This window comes from Dermacentor albipictus, chromosome 7, assembly GCF_038994185.2.
Source record: "Dermacentor albipictus isolate Rhodes 1998 colony chromosome 7, USDA_Dalb.pri_finalv2, whole genome shotgun sequence".
Lineage (NCBI taxonomy): Eukaryota > Metazoa > Arthropoda > Arachnida > Ixodida > Ixodidae > Dermacentor > Dermacentor albipictus.
This window is the reverse complement of record NC_091827.1, coordinates 463370-487836: the sequence shown is the minus strand read 5'-3', so window position 1 is coordinate 487836 and position 24467 is coordinate 463370. Positions and strand designations below refer to the sequence as shown.

The 24467-nt window shown below is 45.5% G+C and overlaps 1 protein-coding gene across 5 annotated transcripts in view; it reads left to right on the top strand.

Annotated features, from left to right (window-relative positions):
- LOC135918024 (uncharacterized) overlaps positions 1-24467 on the top strand; it is a 474504-nt gene that overhangs the window by 340179 nt on the left and 109858 nt on the right. For 3 of the 5 annotated variants that reach the window (XM_070521484.1, XM_065451694.2, XM_070521485.1), the window contains 2 exons: positions 12508-12534; positions 23575-23715. The exons of the other annotated variants lie outside the window; for them this stretch is intronic. In XM_070521484.1, coding sequence (XP_070377585.1) covers positions 12508-12534; positions 23575-23715 — 168 coding nt within the window. The remainder of the gene's footprint in view (positions 1-12507; positions 12535-23574; positions 23716-24467) is intronic. 5 annotated transcript variants of the gene reach the window in all.

Sequence of the window (24467 nt, the reverse complement as noted above, 5' to 3'; positions counted from 1 at the left end):
CTGCGCTCGTGTACTTTTGTCTTATTTTCTGTCCTGTGTATTGCGTTGTTTTATTCTTGGCAATGCTGCACCAGGTGGCCTGCGCTTTTAGTCTTCATAGGTGTAAAACGTTATGCAGATCCAACGCACATTTTGAAATCTGTGAAATGAAGCTTCCGTAAGTGGTTAATTAAATTGTATAGATCGGTTCATTTCCTAAAAGTACAGCAGTTTGTAATTCATTTCTTTTGGCCAATGTCCGGCATGTCCTGCAAGTTCTGCATGTGACCTGGACGAATGTGCAGGAGATAGATTTGTTTGAAAAATTTATTTAGAGCTGTACATGTGAAAGAACGTGTGAACGATGCAATTTGCTTCGTAATTTCCTTCGGAGTGTCATCAGATTTCTGGTTCTTGGCGAAATGGAAACTATATTTATTTTCCTTCGATGTCGGAAGGATCGGTTCTTCGCATACGGCGATGTAGGTCGTGTGGTTCAATGCCTGACCCTTAAAAAAAAAAAAAAAGACGCTAGATAGAAAAACGATTCGAGCTGTACGTCACCGTTGCGCATTACCAGAGAGGACCACCCTTTCCGCGAGAAGGCGCTTGAGCGCAAGCCTTGCCACAAAACCAAAGACGGGTGGCGATACCGCCTTGAAATTTACGTGCCAGCGCGCCGTGACGTCATGAGTTTTGACCGCGTGTGCTGGGGCATAGCTAAATTTTTATTGGTAAAAATGAACTACGCTGTATTCTGAAAGAGTAAAGGACTAAACTTTGGAAGTTTCAACAACTTTTGCTGAACCATAACGGCCGAAAGTCGAACAAGTGATTTGCGATCCCGGAATTAGGCGGCGGTTCCGGGGTTTCACCATGAAATTCAGAAGTGATACTTTGAGCATCATTTTCTCTTCCAATAATCCACCTATTACCGTGAAATCAATGAAAGGAGCATTCTTCAAAAATACTTTATCTATCTAAACCGGTTTAGTGTATCTTTTTTAGTATCCCTTTAATTGTAGCTGCAACACGACGAGCGCGTTATAGCTTAGTTATTTTACTGAGGTCGTCGTAGCGTACTCAATCTTAAAGGCATGATTCTGCCTTACTTATTTAACAATGGTCACGCGGAAAACATACATCGGGATTTGCTTGATATCATTTCCGGCCACAATGTAGAGTTCTTCCAAGTGAACATGTTTTGAAAAAGAGTTAAAAAGGCGCCGATAAAACCTAGTATCGATTCCTTCTTTTTAAAGTTGTACAGCAAGACCTTACCTGTTAAGAAATGACTGTAAAAGAAGTGTTTTTTGTACCATCGATAATTAATTAGTTGCTACGCAAAAAAAAAAAGACTGGAATTTCTTTTTTTATAGTGCAAGGATGCACTGGGATGTACTACGAAAACTATAAAAAAAAGGAGATTCCAATTATGCCATCCGATTTCTCATCCGAGTTGAAAACGGAGCAGGTATGATATGATAATGCTTCCGAGTCTGCACAGACTGCGTAAAATTAGAATGAGTGTTCGAAACGCAGATTGACATAGAAGGGAAAATTTCCCCGACAATGCGCAGTATATCAGAGATGTGATTAAGAAACCGGCTTTGCGAACGGGAAGCAATTCTGATATAAACACTACCTTGCTCTAGCAGGTAGCGTGATGGCTTGCCTTGCGGAAGTTGATTGTATTAACAGCCAATAAAGAAAAAAAAGAACACGGTAAGCAATGTTTGGGAAAGTTCGCGTAGAAAGCTTGGCTTTAAATGTATCGGTGGGCAGCGACTTCCCTATGATTTCACTCATTTTAACATGATTTAGCTTAGTGCTAAGATATTTTTTCGAAATATTCCCTTTGGCAAATAGCGGCTTTACGCGTTTTCAGGTGGATTTATGGAAGTGGAAATTAGCTGTGTGAGAAATTGTTATGTCCAGGTAGCTTATAAAGATAATTAAATACCTTTTAAATAGTGATCTTATGATTCACTTCCGAAATCGATGCCCAGCAACAGCGATATTACGTCTTATCAAAAGTCCTGCTACTAGAACCACTTCCGAGATATCAGTTCTTGAACAGTGCTATGAAGTGCTTTGACGTTCGAGTTTTCAAAGTCCTCAAGGCGTCCCCCTAAGAGTTCGGGATAACCTTAAGCGGAACATCGATGCACTTTTTAGCAGATTTTCGAGCGTTTATCTCAAAAGTTGTGCTAGTCTGAGAATTTCCGCTAGGCAGATATGACTTCTCTACAGCTGGGCTTCAATTTCATGATTAAAATGTTTGTCGTAAATATGAACAGGTGGGCAGGTAATTAGTAAATATTCTTAATTAGACACCTGTCCGCCTCGTCAGGCAATTAAACGCAACAATCTTAACACTACACGACCCATGCAATTAAAGAAAATGTCGTCGACATAAAAAGCAGTATACGGTTGCCACAAATATTGGAGGAAGATATAACAAAAGGCGGGGAAACATATCAATCGGGAGCGCGCATAGATTCGTTGAGATAACATGTCCACTTAATAGGATTTCGCTATCGATCAGCAGTTTTTAGGTATTTGTCCTCTAAAGTCGTCGCGAAATACACCGGTGTTCTCCACAGGTTCATCCCGAAATTTGCTGTGAAGACCTTCCAAGAAAATAAGTACATGCAGAAATGAAGGGTGTGATACTTTCTAACTAAATAACTAGCTAATTAATCAAGTGGGTATATGATAATATGTTACCTATCTACATACGTAACTAACTATTCAGCCAACAAATCTGCAAAAAAAAATAACCGGTCAAATAACTTCCAACTTACTAGCTAACAAAAGGGATAACTGCTAATAATATTAATAACAATTTACAAACTAGCTACATACGTAACTAAGCAAATGTTCAACCTATTAACTGAACAAAGGAACTAATTACCCACGAACTAAATCAATTATGTTACCGACCAACCAACCTAACGAGTTAGGAACTAAGCAGGCAACTTGCCAACCTACTGCCTAAATAAGGTATTAACTAAGCAACCGACTAACAGAAAAATTGAACGATACTTAGGTATCCCTGTGTGGATTTATGCGAAAGCATTGCGACGTCTCTCGGGCGACGTCTCGGCCTCGTTCGCTTACCTGTGTGGACGTCCAACGGAACCGGGCGCAGCTACTGACTGAGAAGTCGAAGGTTCGTCCATTGGAGCGCACGACGTGACGCAGTGGATTCGCCGCACCGACTGGTAGCGCCGCGACGCGCGGCGCTGTATGTAGACCGGCCACACGCAGTTCCAGGCAACTGCAGCTTATGCAACGGCCGTGTTCTTTACTGGGAAACGCTTGCGGCGAACGCTATGAGCGAAGGCGCCCTTTCTGGTTCTTTTTATTTATTTCCCTCGCACGGCCGGCGCTGCCATGATTATTATTATTATTAATGAGACTCCCCTTTGAAACAGGGCGGGGACAAATCGTCCAGGTATGCTAACAATATTCTGAAGCAAGGTTTGAGTACGGGCTAGTTGGTATTCCATGGTATCAATCGTCACTTACAGCGCATGCATAGACGGAGGACAAAAAGGGACGACGTAGACAAGCGCTGACTTCCAACTGATTTTTAATTTCAGAAACAAACGTATATACCCTGAAACACCAAGACAAAAGCGCCCTCTACAAGCAGCAACCGACAATAGTCTTTGTCTTGCAGCAGCTGACAAAGAAGGTGCGTTTTTTGTCACAACTAGGATTAATTTCTTGGAAAAAGCGAATGCTTCCATTGATTCTCTCTTTATTAAGCGAACTGGTGTTGATCTGAGGAAGGTAAACTCGCAGGCAAAACGCACTTTATTGGAATTGAATTTGGGTAATCTTGCACAATCCGTAGACAGCAAGGAAGGGTTGGCCCTTCGCATGTTTTTCTCCGCAAAAACCCACAAGCCGGAAGCGCCCTTCCGTGTCATTATTTCGGAAAAAGGCACGTGGCAATACTCTCTTTCCTGTTGGCTTCAGTGTCACCTTAAGAAGCTAGATGTTATACCCCTGTCAAGCGGGCAAGTTAAGTGCACTTACTGGGAGTGCACTTCGGGACCTTGAGTCACACTTTAGGCAACGCGCTTCTTAACGGGAAAACAAAGTGCACTCCAAGTAAAAAAAAAAAAAAGCGACAGACTAAGAGCGCGTTTTTAAAGATGTAAATTAACAAGAGAAAGCTGCTAAAAAGCGATTGTTTTAAGTAGAATTATATATAAAAACAAACTTCATCTATTTGTCTCAACAAAAAACGAAGACGTTTTTATTATAAATCTGTTGCAAGTCAATGCTGGCCAAGACGAATGCCTAGCAAATCCAAAACAACATGGCGGCGTGCGGCGAGGCGGCAGTTGATCCTGCTAGAACAGAATATGAGCGAGTATATATGAGCAAAGACGGCGAGTTCGATATTTAGCTACACTGCAAGATGCCACGCACACGGCTCAAAGCACGACCGGCATGGTCAGCACGCTTTCACACCAAAATAAACACGAACTGAATGAACATGGCGGCGCCGCAGTGCCGCAGCATTCTGGCGCCGTTAGTTGCGTACATGGTAAATTCGTTTCTTTATTGTGCTGTTTCGCTTCTCGCTAAACACAAATTATATTGTTAAAAGCTGTTCACTAACTGAAATGAATTTTTGTGTCCTTGTTCTATGCATTACATTTTGCGTCGTTGAAAGCGTTGGCGGCGAGGCTAGGCACTCCTTCAAACCGTTGGCGGCGAGACTACGTACTCGGCCAGCAAAGTGCGTTCCGTGAACGTACTCCGACAAGTGCACTCATCTGAAAGTACACTCCGCTGCGACGTTAAGATTTGGGAAAGTGCACTTAAAAACCGAGTGCACTCGCCGTAAGTGCACTTAACTTGCCCGCTTGACAGGGGTATTTGTGATCCGTTTCTGGTTAAAGGATCTATCGAGGTGATCCACTACCTGTCTCAACATTCTGATGTCCCATTTAAGGCTATGTCTATAGATATAAAATATTTTTCTATTCTATTCCGCATCATGCGCTCCTGGTTGTTATCGAAGAATCCATTAGTAGTTTTGGTGACATTGCGTTCCAGAATGATTGTGGTGTTTGTTTCAGACTTTATCAAATTGCTTCAACTTTACCTTTCCTCAACTTTCGCCGAATGAAATGGAAATGTTTTCCTTCAAAAAAGTCGGTATGTATAGGGTCACGTATTGCCCTCTTGTTGAGCGATTTATTTTTGGCTTACCTAGACAGGAACGTCATGTCACGGATGGGCAATACAAAAATCAAAAAAGCCTTTCGCTATGTCGATGATGTTTTGGTTCTGTTTAATTGTGAGGAGAGCTGTGCAGCGGCCTCTGTTCGTCAAGTGTTAGACCTGCTCGAAGAATGCCTATCTCCGCTCACACTCACTCATGAGCTTCAGAATAATGGGTCACTTAGGTTTTTAGATTTGAAGTTATCTTTTACCCGGCAACATGTATGCTGGATGTACGAGCCGCGAGCTAACAAGCCTCTGTTATCTTATCCATCTGCCCATTCAAAAATCGTTAAGAGAGGTATCGTTCAGGCTTGCTTGCAAAATTAGCTAACGAAATCATGTTATCATTTGATAGAACCCAGTTTCAGTGCGCAGATAGCTCGGTTGAGGGCTGCAGGGTACCCGAGCAACCTTCTGGTCTCAGTTTCGGAAAACCTGCGTAATAAGTTTAGCACCGATCCTCACAGCTTTGAGTCTCAGGAACATGAACGAAGTAAAAAAACAGCTGTTATCCCGTACGCCCATTGAATATCCCACAAACTTAAGAAAATAGGACAAAGAGCAGGTATCGACGTTGTTTTCTCTGCTCCAAGAAAACTTGCCCTGCTTTGTGTCAGAACCAATCCTGCTGCTAAGAAACGTAGTATTTGCAGCATTAATCACAAGAAGAAGTTTACAGGTTGTTCGAAAGGTGTAGTGTATAAGATACCCCTGAAATGCGGTAGGTCTTATATAGGACAGACTGGTAGATGCCTCAACGTTAGGTTACAAGAACACAGCAATAAAGTGCGCAAAGGGCGGGAAGGCTTCCTAGTGTTCACTGCGCACACTGCGGCTGCGTCCCAATTTTTGAGGAGACGACTATCTTTGCTAGGCATTCCAATGAAAGTACCAGAATTATCATTGAAGCAGCAGCGATTGCCGATGGCGACTCGGTTAGTAAGCCATCAATCGCACTAACAGACAAAGAACTGGTTTTCCTGAGGTCGCACATGCGCTCTCGTTCATCTTAGGTAATAAATTATGAATGCATTCTCATGTCGGGTTGCTGCTTGTAGAGGGCGCTTTTGTCTTGGTGTTTCAGGGTATATACGTTTGTTTCTGAAAATAAAAATCAGTTGGAAGTCAGCGCTTGTCTACGTCGTCCTTTTTTGTCCTCCATCTATGTATGCGCTGTAAGTGACGATTGATACCATGCTAACAATGTTTTTCCTTCTAGCATTCCTGTATACATCTCTTTAATATTCCCTATCTACTCTGTACCGCTGCCTATACCTGTAATACAACCGGTCGTGTCAGTGTTTTCCCTTGTTTTTTTTTTCCACCAATAGGCAAAACGTCTCTTGCTTATCTCCACTGCTGACCGGTTGATACTTCCGTTTACATTAAATCCGAGCTCTTCAGGAAATTGTGCGTTACGTACTGGTATCGCTGGGTGAATCGCTTCGCATTCCATTAGGATGCGCTGAATGGTCTACAGAATTTCGCTGCGACATTCACATGCCTCATCTAATTGCAGATATTTGCTCCGGTATGTTTTTGTCCTTAGGCAACCAGCTCGAGCATCAAATAGCAAGGCATTTCCCTTCGTATTATCCTACAGATCTTCCTTTCTAATTTCTTTCGCTCATTCTTGTAAATCTCCATGGTCTTCATTCGTTTCTATTCTTTGCATTCAATTCACTGTTTCTGTTTCTCTCTCTTCCCAATTACTCCTGGTTGTCGATCTGCACTTTCATTTACCCTGGACTTATACCCGTGTCACACGGGCACATTTGGAAGGCCTTCCAGTCGACGGCCTTCGAAACGCCAGAACTCTATCGACTCAAAAGAGTTGCCGCGCTGCTACACGGCACTTTTGAAAGGCCGTTGAGTGGTACCGGTGTTTCTCGCCAAATTGTGTGGCGCTGCGTATCTTTATTTTCGTTTTCATGTCACAAAAAGTTAAACAACATTAAAACCACTTAAAAAGCACTATAATTTCTTTTATGTTTCTGTATACATTAAAACAATTGTTTATACATTGTCTTACATGTATGTTTAGTTTTTAAGTTGTTGAGTAGCGAAACTGCGGCAACGTTTGCGTCGCTGCACGTCGCTGTTGTCGAGAGTGTGTGTAGTTCGAGCATATCAAGTGGCAAAAATACTTTATTGAATAATTGATAAGACTCATATACAGTATTTTTAGAGCATTTTAGTTTGATTTGTTCTTTCTAACCGTGAGTTGGAGCACACTGTGAACGAGAGGGCATGTTCGCGCTGTTTCCGTTTCCGTTGCTCAAAGGCCATCGAGATTTCGATAGAGTTGTAAGGTGCTCCGTTGACTCGATAGACTATTGACTCGGCGGCCGTCGAAATCGCCCGTGTAGCAGCTCGAACTTGACCTTTGAGTCAACTGACTATCGGTTGGAAGGCCTTCCTAACGCCCGTGTGACACGGGTATTAGTCGAAAACTTCCTTGACCTTTTCCTCCATTCTGTGCCCACTCTTTTTAGATACATATACTTGTGCGCTTTGCCGCCCCTGTCTGTTTTGTTTTAGGCTACCTTAATGCCTAGAAATGCTGACCATAAAGGTCTATTTTGAGCTACTGAAATCTTTATGCACTAAGTTAGAACAAAATATCTTCTCAGCGTCTGCCTGGTCTGAACCCATTCTGTAGTTCCCCCAGTGCATCATTTGCTTCCGCCCATTTCGACAGTTCCATTTTCAGAGCTTTTATTGCCATTCTAAACAGCACCGACGTTACTGTAACTGGCCTGTACGAGCTCATGCTATCCTTATCACCTTTGCCGTTGCAGATGAGGTTCGTCTTGCTTTCACGCCGTCCAACTGTAATTTTCTTCGTTTTAATCACTCGTTCAATGACATTAGTCAGCAGTGCCTTGCTCTTCGGACCCTGGTTCTTGATTAGCTGTATTGGGGTTTCATCGGATACCGCGGCGGTGTTATTAGCGACATTTTCTTCTGCTTATTTCCTGTAGAAGTTTTCTATGGTAAGTTTTGTTCTCTCAGGTTTCTCTGCTGATGCTGGATATGTGTTGGAACTATGCTTTCTTTTGCGGCGAAGATAGCTGTAGCGCATCGTGTCCTTCGAAGATGTTGCCGTCTTCGTCCTTTATAGCCGTCTGCATAATTTTTTGTTGGAGCTCCGAGTGTTCTTACATAGTTCCAGAATCGTTTTTTGTGCGCCTTTATCTCTTTTGCAAATATTGTGCACGCAACGTCCACTTGTGTATTTAATTTTCTCTGACACGAGCTCACTCGCCACCCATTTCTTTTCTCGGTGTGTGTTCCATCTAAGGAGCACCTCTTTTTCGCATGGTCAGAAATTTTTGGCTTCTCGATGATCCCCACACTACACGCCTGCTTACGCTCTTCTATAGCCTGCTTTATTTACTTGTTCCACCACTTACGTGGTTTCCTTTTTCCAATCCAACAGTTCTTTTTCCTTGTCTGTCTTATCTCCCTTTACATAATGTCTACCAGTTTCTTATATTCCCAAATAGTTGTAGGAAACACCTCATATTCTTCTCTGTTATTTTTTTTCTTGCAATCTCTGTTATTTGCTTTTCATTCATCTTTTAAAGAAATTCTGGTGCTATTGGTTCGTGTTTTGCATTAGTATCCTTGCCATATCTTAAGTTTAAACGTTTATGATCGCTACCCAGACTATCTTTTCCGTGTTCATCTTTCATCGTTCGGTCTAGCCGTTCGTAGACTGTTTCTGAGATTAAGGCGTAATCGATACATGACGATTTATTTCCGCAGTGCCACATTACCTCTCCATGACACTTATTTCCCTGTTAACTGCTCTCGGGTTCTGTGCATCGCAAAGATCCAGCACTAGAGAACCCTTGTAATCAGTATATCCGTCTAAATCATCTGTGTGCGCGTTCATATCTCCCACTAATATCACCTGGCCAGATTTCTTGGACTCATTAATTTCTTCTGATGCAATCAACCAATTCCTTATTTTTATCTCTGTTATCACTACCTGTCAATAGGAAAGCTACTACAAGCCACGATTCACGTCTTTTTTTGCCTTGCCGTGTGCCGTTAATCCAAAAAATGCTCCTTAGACGTCTCTTTTGCCCTTCCTGCCACTGCAGACCTCGCCTAATTAGCATGCCTACGCTTCCGCCTTTCCTTGACCCAGTCACTCGGTAGCGCCCTTCCCATACAGAATGGTCAGTAGCAGGCGGCTGCTCCAAATCTCGTAGATGCGTTTGGGTCAAGGCGTACAGGCTAATCGCTTCGCCATTCAGCTGTATTTGAATTTCTAGCCATTTTTCCTGCTTGCGACCACCCTGCATGTTTATGTAGCAAATTTTATCTCCTCTATTCTTATCCTTTGTATGTCTTTTCCTCACGTCTGGTGGTCTAATTCTGTCCTTTACTGGCGTATGGCCTAATTCAATAGTTAATGTTTGCCTTCACGCACGAAAATGCTTGCGCGGCCTGTTCGGTGCACTCCCCGGTCGATGTCAATGGCCGTAAAATTCATTGCCTTAGCTAGCGTCCAAATTTCCCTGTTTGCTGCAAGCAGTGCCCTGTCAATTGCATATCACTCCCCCCCCCCCCCCCTCCACCATGCTTTTCAGCCTCTGGCACCGTGCACACTGCGATTCGTACTTCCTTTGAAACATGCCGCAGTTCGGTAACCCCTTTTGCTTTGCGATCTCTGCCCCTCTTTCTTGCATATCATAAGAAGCCAACAAACAAAGACACCAACGACAACTTAGGGGAAATTGCTTGTACTTACGAATTGAATAAAAGAAATGAATTATCATTTTCTTAATTCAATTAGTAAGTACAAGTAATTTCCCCTATGATGTCATTGGTATCTTCTTTGTTCGTTGGCTTCTCATGATATTGTTACGGACGGATAAAAGAAGAGAAAGGAAAAAGATCGCGAGACGCTGGCTGCTGCGTGTTGTTGCTGGTCAGCCATCTTAACCATATTCACTCTGCTTGTATATATTGTAAATAGTCAGTCTGTACTCCCAACATCCGCGTGACATGTTGATGGGAGGTGCTGGGTACCACGGCTGGAAACGGAGCTCCGCAGTGGTCGTCGCATCACCGTCCTCACCACGCGCCGACGTTGAAGAGTGGGTGGCTATGTACCAACGCGTGAGTGGAATCAACAAATGAGACCCTACGCTTAAGTTAGTTAACCTGTTGTTCTACCTAAGAAGGACGGCAAAAGTGGGGTACAAAAACCACGAAGAGGAGCTAGCCAGCTGGGACCAATGCAAGAGAAGTTAAGAGAGTTGTTTGACAAACCAGCCCGCCGTAACATTTCCGCAAAGCAGGAACTGGCTTCCCTTGCCCAATCCCCCACGGAGTCCTACGTCTCGTACATTCAGGACATGCTGGCGCTTTGTCGTTGTTAAGAACGGCCCGCTGAGGTGCAAGTTTTGCCAACCAGTGCCACCGCGGGCGTCATCTTTTCCTGGATCGTCGCCGCAAACCTCTAGCCATGGCGTGACTAAGTAGACTTTGTGTCAAGAACAATACGCGCGTCCTCCACTCTCCGTCGCTGGAGCCAGGATCGACGAAGCAGGCTTTGTGCCTGCACTCGCCACCGCCGCCCTGGTCGGCCGCGAGCGGGGAAGTGCCGTGGGAACGTCGATGAAGATCCCTTCCCACGCACCGTTCTTGAAGTAAGCCCCGAGTTCTGCGAAGACAATCGGACCGCGGCGGGCTCCGTGAACTTGCGTGCGTGCGTGCGTGCGTGCGTGTGTGTGTGTGTGTGTAAGCTCTCGCGCGAAGAGGCGGCCGTTTCCGTCACCTGGGCATCGGGGGAGGACCGAGTGTTTATAAACCGCTGTTGTGCGGATGCTCAGTACACTCTCTCAAGCAGTCATGTTAGACTGACGTGCTTTTTCTCGCAGTCATGCTAGACTGATGAACTGCATGCAAATACTGTAAATAAACCCATATTCCTCGTTCTCGATGAGAAGCAGTCCTTCCCTTCATCAACGTCCTCAGCGTGGATCAGTTGGACGACGGCATGGGCCAGCTACCTTCTCATTCATGCCGGACTCCAATCTTGACAACGGGTTACGAGCGATGGGATTGAGCCCCCAATCCTGACATCGTGAATCCAATCATAACATCCCAGAAGCTGAGATGGTCGGCCACGTGCTGAAGGGAATTGCTGACGACATCTTTAATCAGCTCATGTGCAAAAGCTGCTCTACAGTTGGTTATCATTAAAGAATGCATTACCAACAATTCGAGTCGGCCAAAAGCCGACGCGTCCTGCAACCATTCGCCAGACTTCCCAATACTGCCGCAACGTCGACATGTGAAGGTCAGCCCGCACAGCAGCATGCGCCGCCATCAGGGGACGTGGTGGGAATCGTTCGAGGTGAACTGGACGCGATGGTGCCTGCAGCTTTCTGTTCGCGTTGCCCTGATGCAACACCTTTGTCAGTTCCCCTCGTACAAGCCATCGTTCGCCAGGAACTTTAAAACATTGGCCTAAATTCTGGCTGTGCTGTCGCCAACCCCAGAGCCAACGAACGCCCTTCTACTATTTTCACTCCACTCCGACGCTTCTCTCGGCCTTATCGCAACCTGACTGAGAGGAGAACTGCGGAAGACCAGCCGATATGTATCACCTCTCGCCGCATTGGTCATGTCGCCCGATACTGTCGCAACTCGTGGCCCTGAACACCTCGCACGCCAACCAACCTGAGCCGTTTTGATGGAAATATCCGCAATGTTTCGCCCACCGCCGAGTCTAACAGCGCCGACAACTCTGCTGGGAACACGTGGTACAGTCGCTTGCCATCGCCGCGCGGACACTAGATGTAGCGGTGTATGTAGCCCTTTGTCCAATTAGCCTGTGGCGCCTCGTCCCCTACAGAGCGCAGCTTCAACGTGCATCAGCAGTGCTTACACGCCGCCTACTGCTTCGCTTGCGATCGCATCAAGAAAACTGCTGCGCTAAGCGGCGCAGAAAGGCAACGATGTCGACGGGCGAATTTCGCTTTGTTCCGGCGAGACACAGGCCAGCGTGAAGCAGAGGGCCTACGCGCGTTTGCGGCGCACGCTGCGAACTCTGGAGACAGAAATTGTTTGTGAGTGGGATTGTGATTTATTCAAAATGTTCTAACAATACATATACAATACCCGCCCGCAAAAGCATGAATGCTTGTATGCATGATGCTTGTGTGCATCAAGCTATTATGTGCTATGCTAGTGATAGGAACTAACGGGTTTGTTTTCTTTCCTTTTGCCCATGTCTTTCCCCTTCGGCAGGCCACCAAACGTACAACAAGGAACCAGGTGAGTTATTTATGGAACCGCGGTTGGGTAATGGCAAAACTACCAGTCGCGTAGCCATGATTTTTGTTTGGCGGGAGCGGGCGAGGGCGCTATGGTTCCGTTGTGCTCTAAGTTCCCATGCTTCGTGCATAATAATACAACTAATATGGCCATTAATATAAAATATATGGCCTTCACTTTTTATGTATGTGTATACCCACCCCTTACTAATACCCCTTAAATGGGGCCTTTAAGGAAATAACATGAAATGAATGAAATAAAACTGTCACCTTGAGCCGGCCCTTCGTCTGCCTGAAGGTGTGTACTTGTGCTTCTCTGGGTCGGGCGTTCGAAGGATGTGCGCCTTTGTTCATAGGTGACGTGCCAGGCATCGAAGGGAGCAGGGCGCCGTCCGGGAAAAATTCTGGGCGAGGCACTGAAGCCCGGTCATGGTTAAAAAAAAAATTGTGTAAAGAAAACCTTATAATTTTAATAATAGCACGCGGTGGAATACTACTATGAATGTGAGTGCACTTTCCTTGCAGATCAACAATCTAAAAGCAAGTTTGTAGTTTGTAGCTCCGTTCAAATTCTGAAAGACCAGCGCTTAGACGAAATGCACAGAGAAATATGTCACACGCATTGCGATAACTAGCAACCCATCAGACAGTTTAGAATAGCGTTTGAAACCAAACGTAAACGCATTACGTACCCATATAAATAGCGTTGTAATTACTGAGAATGCGCCTTAAGTTATTAGGCTTCTGTGGTTTACGTGCGCCATGAGAATGTACGTTATTTGGCGAGTTTAGCGTTCGTAATGGAATAGCGCTGTCGAGCATGCCAGCAGCCATGGCTCCCGCTTCAGCATGAATTCTCGTGATGGTTACGCTCTCACTCGCGTTGCCCGTTAATAACTATTGAAAGGAGCTTTCGCTTTCGCTGAACGCCCCTGAAACGGTAATTATGAGCGCATAGCGCGTCCAATTTCTGAGATCGTTCAGTGATTCCGGCGCCCTTAGGCCTAACTAGACGCGTCCGAATAGGAACGGGGTCGTTGCTAATATATTATCTTGGCTTGGGGCCCTATAACGTAAAACTATTCCTAGTATGTTTTTATTCCAATCTAATGACGTCAAATTTGCGTAACTGCCGACGCAAGCACCGGGTGGTCACCCACAGGGTTGTCTCAACAGACCAATGAAACGCTCTCCTAGTTCATATAGGAGGTCACTTTTGTTTGCTTGAAAAACGAATAACATTGCCTACACTGAGCGGCTTGTCTTATCTAATTGGCTAACAAGAGGCGAGGAGCACGCTCAAATGGAGCGGGATTCGATGGGGCCGAGCCAGCGCACTGAAAATCGATAATCCGATGAAGAGGGTGGTGCCGGCGTCTGCGATTCGTCTGCTTTCCCTTACTTAGCTTGCGGTGGCTCGTCGACAGTCGCGGCGGCATGCAACGGAAGCTTAAGAATCACGCTAAAACGGATCTTCAGCAAAGAAGAGTGGGCAGAACGAGGTCATAAACGTACCGAAAGTGCTCGAAAACGTTACACGGCCATGAAATAAGTTTTATTATAAGCAAACAAACCCATGTTCACCGGCAGGGGCGAGTAGCCAGTGCCTGAGCGATCGACGGCAGCCATCTTTATTCCTTTCGGAACGGGCAGCCTGCGGCTATTCAGAAGAAAATTCAGTTGTCTTCGACATATTAGTGTATCTTTAACGCGTACACGTCACTTTGACGGGGTGAGTTTTTGCGGTTTTGTGACGTTGCGGGACAGGCAGGTGAGCTGGGTTCAGCCCAGAAACGCTTGACCAATAGTCGAGGGCTAATGGTGAAAAGGCGTCGAATCAGAAATAACTGTTTCTTTTGTTCGGTCAAATCACGCGTAATCGGTGTGTACACGTCATATCAGATGGGGAGCTATCGCGGTTTTCGTGACTTCGCGTGACAGACAGGTCAAGTGGGAGTGGTCCAAAAAAGTTTTTGACCAATCGCGGAGGGCCGATTACAGAAATGGAGCAGAAAAGTTTGGAATAGTCTTACGTTATAGCGCCCTTAGATACGTTTGACACGAAGTACCACACGGCGCCCTGTTTTATGACGTAGTGTGGTGAGTGATGTGATGATGTTTTTCCAGGGCTTCGTGATGGGGAAAAAAACACAACTCTTTTGTGCAAGCTTTGATCTTGCTGCTTTTTTTTTAATTGCTGACGTTTTCTTTAGCCTTTAAATAGTAATTTGCTAGTTTTCCTTTCCTTCTTTTCTTTTTCTCTTTTTTGTGTGCGCAGGTGTGTTTCGTGTATATTTGGTTTGCAGGATAATCAGAGCCTCCTTTCGCGTCACGTGCTTCAACACGTGCAACCATGTGGGACGTTGTCTTTATAGCCCTTGAATAGTAGCTTGGATATGGTAATACCATTAGTTATTAGTGATTTTAGTGTGTCTGCATTGGTATCGGGACAATTGCTCTGGTAGGATAAAGATAGCGCGGCTGCATGCTTTAACACGTGCGAACGCGTGTCATACCTTAAGTCTGTGCGGCATTTATTGCTTCTGAAACATTGTTGATAATTACTCTGCCGCATCTTAAGGGTTTCGATTCTGTGCTTTTCGGCCTTTGCTAGAGCGCACGTCCTCTGAAAGCTTCGGTGTTTGTATTAGAAAAAGCTAAGTGCAGCACATGGCAAGAAAGACGGTAAAGCGTGCAGTGTACAGGGGGTCCTCATGGTAGTGAGGGGACGGATGAGAATTACGAGGAAATCGAATCAATCGGCTGACACCGTGATGTCGATGCTAGACTAAAGAAAATGCAAGACTTCCAGCATGAGCTTGTGAAACATGTCGAAGAGCTCAAAAATGAGCTAAATATCGAGCGGGATGCACAGAAGGCGGTCGAAAGAAAGACTTCAAGCAGCCGAGGAAAAGCTGAACGGGGATGGTTGAACAAGAATGGTTGTGACTATGGAACGCAGTCCCAGACGGGACAAGACGGGGAGTGTGAACGAAGCACATGGAATGAGTGCAACCTGGTGAGCGGGTAACTGGAAAAAGCTGCACCTACCTTGATGCGGCCGCAAAGGAAAAAGCAGGAACGCCGAGGTCAATGCTCCTTCTCAAGTCCGAATCACGAGTAAAACACTAAGAAAGGGAAACGGAGAGGCCTCGACAGTAGGAGAGAGTAAAAGGGTGGTTATCGCTGGTGGTTCAAACCTGGCCAGGTGCTCAGAGGCAATTGTGGAGAGGGTGAAAGGCGACAAGAGAGTCATATCGCCTTTCACGCAGTTTACTTGCGGAAATTAATTGTGCTTTTCTTTCTTTTCTTTTTTTAACGTAGGTAGGAGATTAGGCAATACAATAACAAGAGCTTGGTGGGGCAACCCACCGCCACGTTCCAAAGAGGACGCTTATAGCGTCCATCCATCAATCAATCAATCAATCCATCCATCCATCCATCCATCCATCCATCCATCCATCCATCCATCCATCCGTCCGTCCATCCGTCCGTCCGTCCGTCCGTCCGTCCGTCCGTCCGTCCGTCCGTCCATCCATCCATGGCCCTCACGTTTGCGTACCATTGTGGTAAACTAAAGGTTTGCAAAGACGCGGACCGTAACGTCCCGCAAAGGTGTTTACGTTTAACGTACATAAGGCGACACATGCTGTTCTAAAACTGTCTATTGTAGCGTATCTTGACTCCAAACTATGATCGCCATCAGGCTTGTTTGCATTTTCTTTCCGGAAAATTCTGAACTCACTACTTTCCTGTCAAAATGCTATTTCCCGCTGGTAAAGTGCCCACACCCCCTCGCTTTTCTGAAGCCACACCCTTAATTGGTAACGATTTTTTTTTTTACTCGAAACGGGGAATTTTATTCAATACCGCTGGAAGAAAGGCACGTACGCGAAGGGACACATCGTCCATAGACGACTTGTGGCGAATAAACCCACGACTTCCTCGCCTAAGAAACTACAGCGAATACGGTGACCGCATGGGCTTCAAAGCACCAGGGCGTGAGCGCAAGCATGGAAAGCGTATAGCCAATGCACCATTAATGCCTGCCGCGTGATGCGAAAACCCCGGTTGCGTACCCTCTCCTTCGCTCCTAAGCGCTGCGGACCACCATCCAGGGTTTTCAAGTCCTTGGGAGAAAAAGCAGCCGAAAAATTCTGAAAGGTAGCCAAAAAAGTCGCGAACTGTAGCAAGAGCTTTAATTGGTAGCCAGAAAGTAGCCATGTTGCGATAAACCAATTGCGAATTTTTGATGCGGAAATAATGAGAAAGAAAAAAAGCGAAAAAGACCTGCAGTTTTCTGCTTCACTGATGAAAACAAAAATAACAACAAAACAAATGTTATCACATATTATTGCGTCATAATTTACCATAATAACCAGCTGACGTTCCTTGATAATTTTCGCCGCCCGCATTCGTGTTTTCTCACAGCCGAAGCGGCATCGCCAGTTTCAGTACAGCAAACTCGCTGCACGCCGTACTTGTACCATTATCGCGTACGAACGGTATGACGTCACATACTTCTCTCCTTGGTACGCAGTCGCATAGCCGCATGGTCATTGACACCTGTAATGTTATGGCTGCCACGACGTGTTTTCTGTTGGTGCAGTCGTTTCTGGCACCAAGAACCATCGTCATCGAGTTTCTCTATAGGGGTAACCGTCGCTGGGGGTGATGTCGGGGCACCACGCATTGCTTCCGTCGTAGGAAGGGCGCAAAAGCATTTTCTTTAAGATTCGTTAATTCCTGTTAGAAGGAGCTGCTTCGGCCTGGTGAATTATCAATCCATGATAGTCCCGGACTGGCCGAAACGTTGATTTCAGCCAACCAACGTTGCATATGAAACATCTCGGGCAGCCCTGGACAGCCCAGGATAGGTCTAATAGGCCCGCTGACCATATGGCGGCTAGATGTATTTTCAGCTCCAGAATTTGCTTCCGGAGCTTGCAAGACACAAAAGCATGGCCTTCAAGATCTGACGTTTGAGACTATTGATTCGAGGGGGCCGTCGGGCGGGGAGTGTGATTTGCATAGTACTTATACCAGTTACGACCGTCGAAATTAGCCAGAAAGTAGCCAAGTTGCCAAGCCCGACTTTCGGTCACCAGGAGCCTCTAAAAGCCAATTTGGCGAGAAGTCGCCAAACCTGACAACCCTGACACCACCGTGCTGTGGACGATGCTATCACCTCAAAAGCGTGGCAGTTTGGGCGAGTTGGTATGTCATGACTGTTTAGGCTTGTAGCGCAGCTCGGAAGAGCAAAAAAGGAATAGGGTAGGGGTAATCAAAGGGAACTCTGTTTCCCGTTCCTAAACCTAAACAGGCTATCACCTCGTTCGTTTTTATATGACGTCTGCACCATATGCGCTTCTCACACAACGCGGAGGAGGGCTCTGCAAGTGCGTGGAGCGGTTTGTTTCGATCATTGACCTATCTCCGTGTGCGCCGAACGGAATCCTGTAGCGTGATTCCAGGCGGCGGCATAGAGCCACGTGCTTAGTTGCAGTTGCAAGGGTTTTGCGATGTCTCGCATGAATGGTGAAGAAGAAAAGGAGAGCAAGACGCGCCTCGTATGGGCTCCAGCTGTCCGAAGCTATGGCAGAAGTATTGCTCCTCCTACCACTACCGAGGAGTTCTTCGGGAAGTTATCATCTCTCCGGTAAGACCACCCACATTGGATTCGGAGCTCTACAAGTGAGTTTATTTGAAGAATTCCTACATCATGCCACCGTCTCGTTAATCCTAACGTAGAGTGCCCGCCCGCTAAGCAGCTGCGCAGCTGTCCGAAAAGCATCAGCTGGCGCCGTCGATGTCGCCGCGGCTGCAGTGAGTGAAGCGAGCACGCAACAGTGGGAACCTAGGCCTATCATCGAGACTTAACCAGTCGGCCTGCTCGAACAATGGAGGTGGTGGAGGCAGCAATGGACATCCCACCAGAGCAATGCACTGAAGAATCTGGATCGCTGACTAGTGAGAAGAACAAGCAACAACGATAGCAACAAGGAAGGAAGCCGACGCAATTGAGACTCCGTGAAAGGAATGCAACGGTTAAAACAACCTACAGAAGTAGACAGTATCACCTACAGACCAAGAATGCCGAAACCACCGCAGAATGGCATAAAGGCTGTCATTCGCCCTATGGACCGTTTCAACGCCACCATGGTTGGTAGCGTTGAAATTTTCGTTGGAGCATATCCCTACGCGCAGAACTGTTCGACTCATCTGGACGCCGGGCTATGCAAGAGTAATTGGGACCAACGCTGCGCTAGACGCCGCCCGAGCACGTATCAGCCGGGAGAGTGACTAGGATAGGATGTTCCTCATTATCGTCACCTACCTGGCTAAGTACCAAGCCCATAATGTTGTCGCTTGCGTTGCACTAAACTACGAATTCTTTTGCGTAGTCCGGAGCGCGAAGCACAGGACGAGAAACCAATAGTGTTTTCAAACTTTCGAAAGTGTTCTCTTTGTCCTTATCCCAGTACACGCTATTCGGTGCTCCCCTTCAGGGGGCGTCCGTTAAAGGAATTGCCATTTGCGAGTAATTCGGAATGTACCGTTGATAGTAACCCACAAATCCCAAAAATGAACGAATGTCTGTTTTCGTGAGTGGCTGTGAAAATTTTCCAATCGCAGCTGTTTTCAGCTCAGCCGGCCATCTCGTACCCTGGCCGAAAACATGGCCCAGATAAGTAACCTGCGACCAGCCGAACCTACACTTGTCCGCCTTCATCGTTAAACCGGCTTCCCTCAACCGTGACAACACCTGTTTGAGGTGCGATAGGTGCTGTTCGCAGCTGTCCGAAGACATTGCTACATCATCAATAAATGGCAATGCGAACTCCTGCAAGTCTCTTAGGAGAATTTCCATTAACTTAGAGAAGCTAAACGGCGCGTTCTTCAGCCCGAAGCTGAGGGCGAGAGGGCTAAAAATGCCTACAGGTGAGATAAATGCGGCATAGCGGCTGGCACTTTTTGAAAGGGGAACTTGGCAGGTATCCCCGCACGAGATCTATAGCTGTAATGTATTTAGCAGCACTAACTCTTTCGATTAGTTCCTTAATGTTGGGTGTCGGGTACAGCTTATCCTTAATGATGATATTTAACTTCCTGTACTCAACACACGCACGAGGGTCCTTATTAGGGGTTTCTACTAGTAGTAGTGGTGACGTGTAGTCACTTTCAGCGGGCTAAATAACTCCCAACTCTAGCATGCGCTGTATCTCTGCCTCCATAATTTCTCTCTGTCGTGGAGACACCCTGTAAGAATTTGATCTAACGGTTACGGTTGATGTCAGCTCTATTTCGTGCGTAATTAGTTCGGTTCTACCTCGCGATCGCTGAATTTGTCGAGATATTTCCCTAACAGCCCTCTTAGCTCATCTAGCTGCTCGGGTCTAAGTGTGTGCGAGCTTACCGAATGTTTTACCACTTCTTCCAGGCTGATTTCAGAGTTGGAGGTCGCCTTATGCTCATTAAACTAGTTGCTAGGGTCATCCTGCTCTTTGATAGTACGGTTAACGACTCCGCTCCGGTCTACGTACGGCTTCATCAAATTGCAGTCATATATCCTCACCTCCTTCCTGCGACCGGGCATTTTCAGTGCATAGTTAGATAGCATCTAAGTTTGTGCAACACTTTAACGGGCCCGTCCCAGTGAACTTCAAGCTTGTTCTTTCTTGAAGGTTTGATGATCATTACCTGGTCTCTGGCGTTCAACGTAGGAAGCCTTGCATTCTTGTCGTAATAGAAGTTGGCATTCTTTTGAGCTACTCCCATGTTCTTTTCGACTAGTTCTTGGGGTGCACTTAACCGTTCCAACAGATTTAGCACGTATTCTACCGCTGTTGGACTCTCCCCTATTTCCTCCCACATCTTTCTCAACATTCTGAGCGGGGAACGGAGTGTCCTCCTATACACTAATTCTCCTGGCGAGAACCTTGTAGCCTCATGAGCAACCGTTCACAAAGCAAACAAAGTAGCCGGACGGCAATTCTCCCTGTCCTTCTGCTCGTAACAGAGTGCCCGCAAAACTCGCTTAAGCACTGAATGCCACCTCTCTACACTATTTGACTGAGGGTGATAGACAGAACTGTTTGATAACTTTTCCCCGCACTTTTGTAAGAATGTGGAAGTCAGTGATCTGGTGAATACTGACCCTTGATCCGCCTGAATTTCGGCTGGGAATCTGACTTGGGCGAATATGGTCAAAAGCGCGTCTACTACTTCGGTGGAGCTGAGCTCTTTCAGAGGGATTGCTTCTGGAAACTTTGTAGCCGGACACAGCATGGTAAACAACTACCTTTAACCCGACTTTGTCTTTGGTAGAGGCCCTACCGTGTCTATCACAAGTAGTCTGAAAGGTTCTGATATTAAGGGCACTACCTTTACATGAGCTTTCCATGTTTCTCCTGGTTTACCCGAGCGCTGGCAGGGGTCGCATGATCTTATAAAGTTTCCTACGTCTTTGAAACAGCCAGGCCAGTAGTATTCCATAAGCAATCTTTCCTTTGATTTGTTTTTGCCTAGGTGGCCGGACCACCCATTTCCATGACAGAAACTCAAAAGGTCCTCCCTGTACTTAGTAGGTACGATTAACTGATCTAAAATCCTACCCTTTCGATCTCTGTTGTGCCGATACAACAATCCTCCTCTCTCGTGTATAGTCACGTTGCGCCTAGCAATGCCTTCTTTGGCTGTGTGATGTAAAGCCTAAACTAATTTGCCTAAACTTTTATGTAAACTCATAAAAGTTTGATCGCAAAATGCTTCAATCAGTTTTCTTGTTCGGTATTTACGGAGGCAATGTTAAAGGCACAGAGCCTGGACGATCAGCGAAGTCTGGTGGACCGGGCCCGGGCTGCAGCATTAGCCAACGGCTTTCTGGACTAAGAGAGCCGCCCACCTAGGGCGAAAAAAGGACACTTTCGCGCTGTTTCTTACAATAAACGTTCATTCCTCCTCCTCATCTCTCTCTTGCGATATTTAAATACTAAGGAATTGCCTAGGATGGATGGCGTACCTACTGCTTTTCTCGTGAGATATGCCGAGTGGTGCTCGAAATTTCTGTGCATACCGTTTAACAAGTCTTTATCGTGTGCAGAAGCTCCGGGTGACTGGAAGTGCGCAAAGGTTACCCCAATACCCAAATCAGAAAACAGGTCGCTTATCACATTTCGTACAGACCAGTTTCATTGTTGGCCACATATGCTAAAACTCTCGAGCATGTTATATTTAAACATAATTCGGTCCTCCTAAATGACAACAACATAATTTAATTCCAGCTAGCAGGGGTTTCGGAAGGGTCTGTCTACAACAACACAGCTACTCGAAACTATCCACGAACTCGCAGCACTTCTAGGCAGACAGTGCCAAATTGATATGATATTCATAGATTTTGGAAAAAACATTCGACCGTGTGTCTCTCTAAACTACTTCTAAAACTGCAAACAATACTCAAAATATAATTCACCCATTTCACAGGATTTCTGCATATCTCTCGTTAAGGCGGCAAAGTGTGCTTATCGACAGTGTGCGTTCTGGCTCAGCACCGGTTCGGTCGGGCATTCCGTAGGGCTCCGTCCTTGGGCCCTTTTTCTTTCTAATCTTTGTCAGTGACCTAATAAAGGAAGCGACCGTGAAAACACGACTAATTGCAGGTGACTGTATGCTATATCAAGAAGTTAATAACGTAAATGAGGGGGTCTGTTCGAATGCTTCACTAGTCAAGGTAGAAGCATGGTGCGCCACATGCCAAATGAATGTTAATGCAAAGAAAACGGTCACTGTGTCAGTAACACAAAAACGGCACCCCTTAAAATTTTCTTAGTTTCAGTTGTAATAATCAATCTATGGTTAGCAGCTACAAATACTTAGGCCTTATAATTTCATCCGACCTTAGATGGAACGAACACATATCCTACATTACAAAAAAAGCATTGCTCCAGCTTGGTTACTTGAGAAGGTCGCTACGACAGTTCACACAAGAAATCCGTCTTTTAGCTTATAAAACGTATATGAGCCGATTCTTGAGTACGCCTCAATAGTATGGGACCCGTACACTCCGAAGAACATTAAACAATTAGAAAATATTGAAAGATAATCTGTTAGGTTAGTATTTAACTGTTATAGGTGGCAAGTATCTCCGAGCTGTTCTAATTAACAAAGCAAACATGGAGACATTAAAATTAAGGCGATATAGGGACTGACTGAAATACATGTATACTTGGCTGTGGCGCAAAATAAACTTCTTGAAAAGGGACAGAAAAAAGGAGACACTGAAGCGCCAAACTACCAAATGTTCGATGACAGCCTCAAAAACGTATAGAAAAAACAGACAACTTCCGCTCATGCGCAGAGAACCAAGGTGTGACATAGAACAACATGGTCATGGTAACATACTTTGAAGAAAGCACATACGATACTATACGATAGAATACGATACGATAGATGTATCGCTGACACAATCAGACCCTTTCTAATATAGAACGCTTCCAACAATCCCTTGCAGTTCTTGTGATGACTTTCGCTGGAATGCTCTGTACAGCCCGAGCGGATGAAGGAATATCTTGCTAGTGCGATGTATTGAATTCTTCTAGTGCGAAAGTACGCGTGTACGTAGATTTAGGTGAACGTTAAAGAACAGCAGGTGGTTGAAATTTCCGGAGTCCTCCACTATGCCGTGCCTCATACGCAGAAAGTGATTTCGGCACGTAAAACCCCATAATTTATTTAATTCTTGTAATGCTTCTTCTTGCTGTTCATTTTTTGTTCATCTGTACATTGCAGTGCCCAATCCTACACAAAGCCTAAGACTAAGGCCGGTAGTAATAAATAAATAAATTAACGTAAATGAATAAATTAATTAACCTCAACAATCATCGTGAGATGGGTTCTGCCGGAATTTACCCTAACCGAGGTTTTATAGTAATGTGACTGTCGTTTTACTTGCGTAGGTATTGTATTAGTTTTACTGCGTCCTCTACGCTGCCTTTCGTTCTATTTTTAAGGTGTGTGTGCTTGTGTTGGTGTTTGTGCGCAGAGCGGCGGCTCGGCGAGACATGCATTACGAGGACGGCGTGCGAGCTTGGCGATGCCCACTCGGACTGCATCCACTGGCAGTGTCAATGCAAGAAGGGCTTCCGTATAGAATTCCTCCATGGAGTGCCTGTGTGTGTCACCGGTGAGAGTCTCGTATTTCCTCAGGGCGACGATCTCTCACCAATTTCTCAACAATCCTCCTCCTGCAGAAAAGTTCTGCGGATGACTGTAGCATATGATCACAAAGAACTTAAACATATCGTGCAACTTGTGCCTCGTTTCTCTCATTTTGCTGGCTCGTCTGTTTATCATTGGTCATAGTGATCGTCAAGGTAACTTTACTATGCAGATCAGGGGTGGGTCTACTTTTACTAGTACAAACGTTAATAATTCACAACGTTAAAGGTGCGTAAACCAGCAAACCGAAAATGAAACAAGGTGTATCTGACAAGTGCGCCTGTGATATACATCTCTACTTTACTTGGCAAACCAGGAACTATATCAAATTGACTCTAGCATGAAAGAAGCGCCGGAAGGGCACAGCCAAGAACAAATAAACAAGCGACTGCGTAAAATGAAGATTTCTTCTACTAGTGTTTTCTAATGAGCTCTGGGTGAATTATAGTGAAATATATATTTGCGGAAATTCAGTTCTTTTGGGTCCCTCGTTTACTACCCTACCAAGTGAAGTACCAAAGCCCATAGAGTTTGTTTCATACAATAATTACCAGAGGGTACTCTGGCGGTAGTGTCTAAGGGAGCTGCAATGGAAGCGGTTGAGCCAGCATTTGGGAATGGGAAGTACATGGATTTGCCTAAAATTCGTTCTTCCGGCTTCGTGCGGCTTTGCAAACTCGTCATTTTTAACAATGTACGGCGCAGTAAATAATCAAA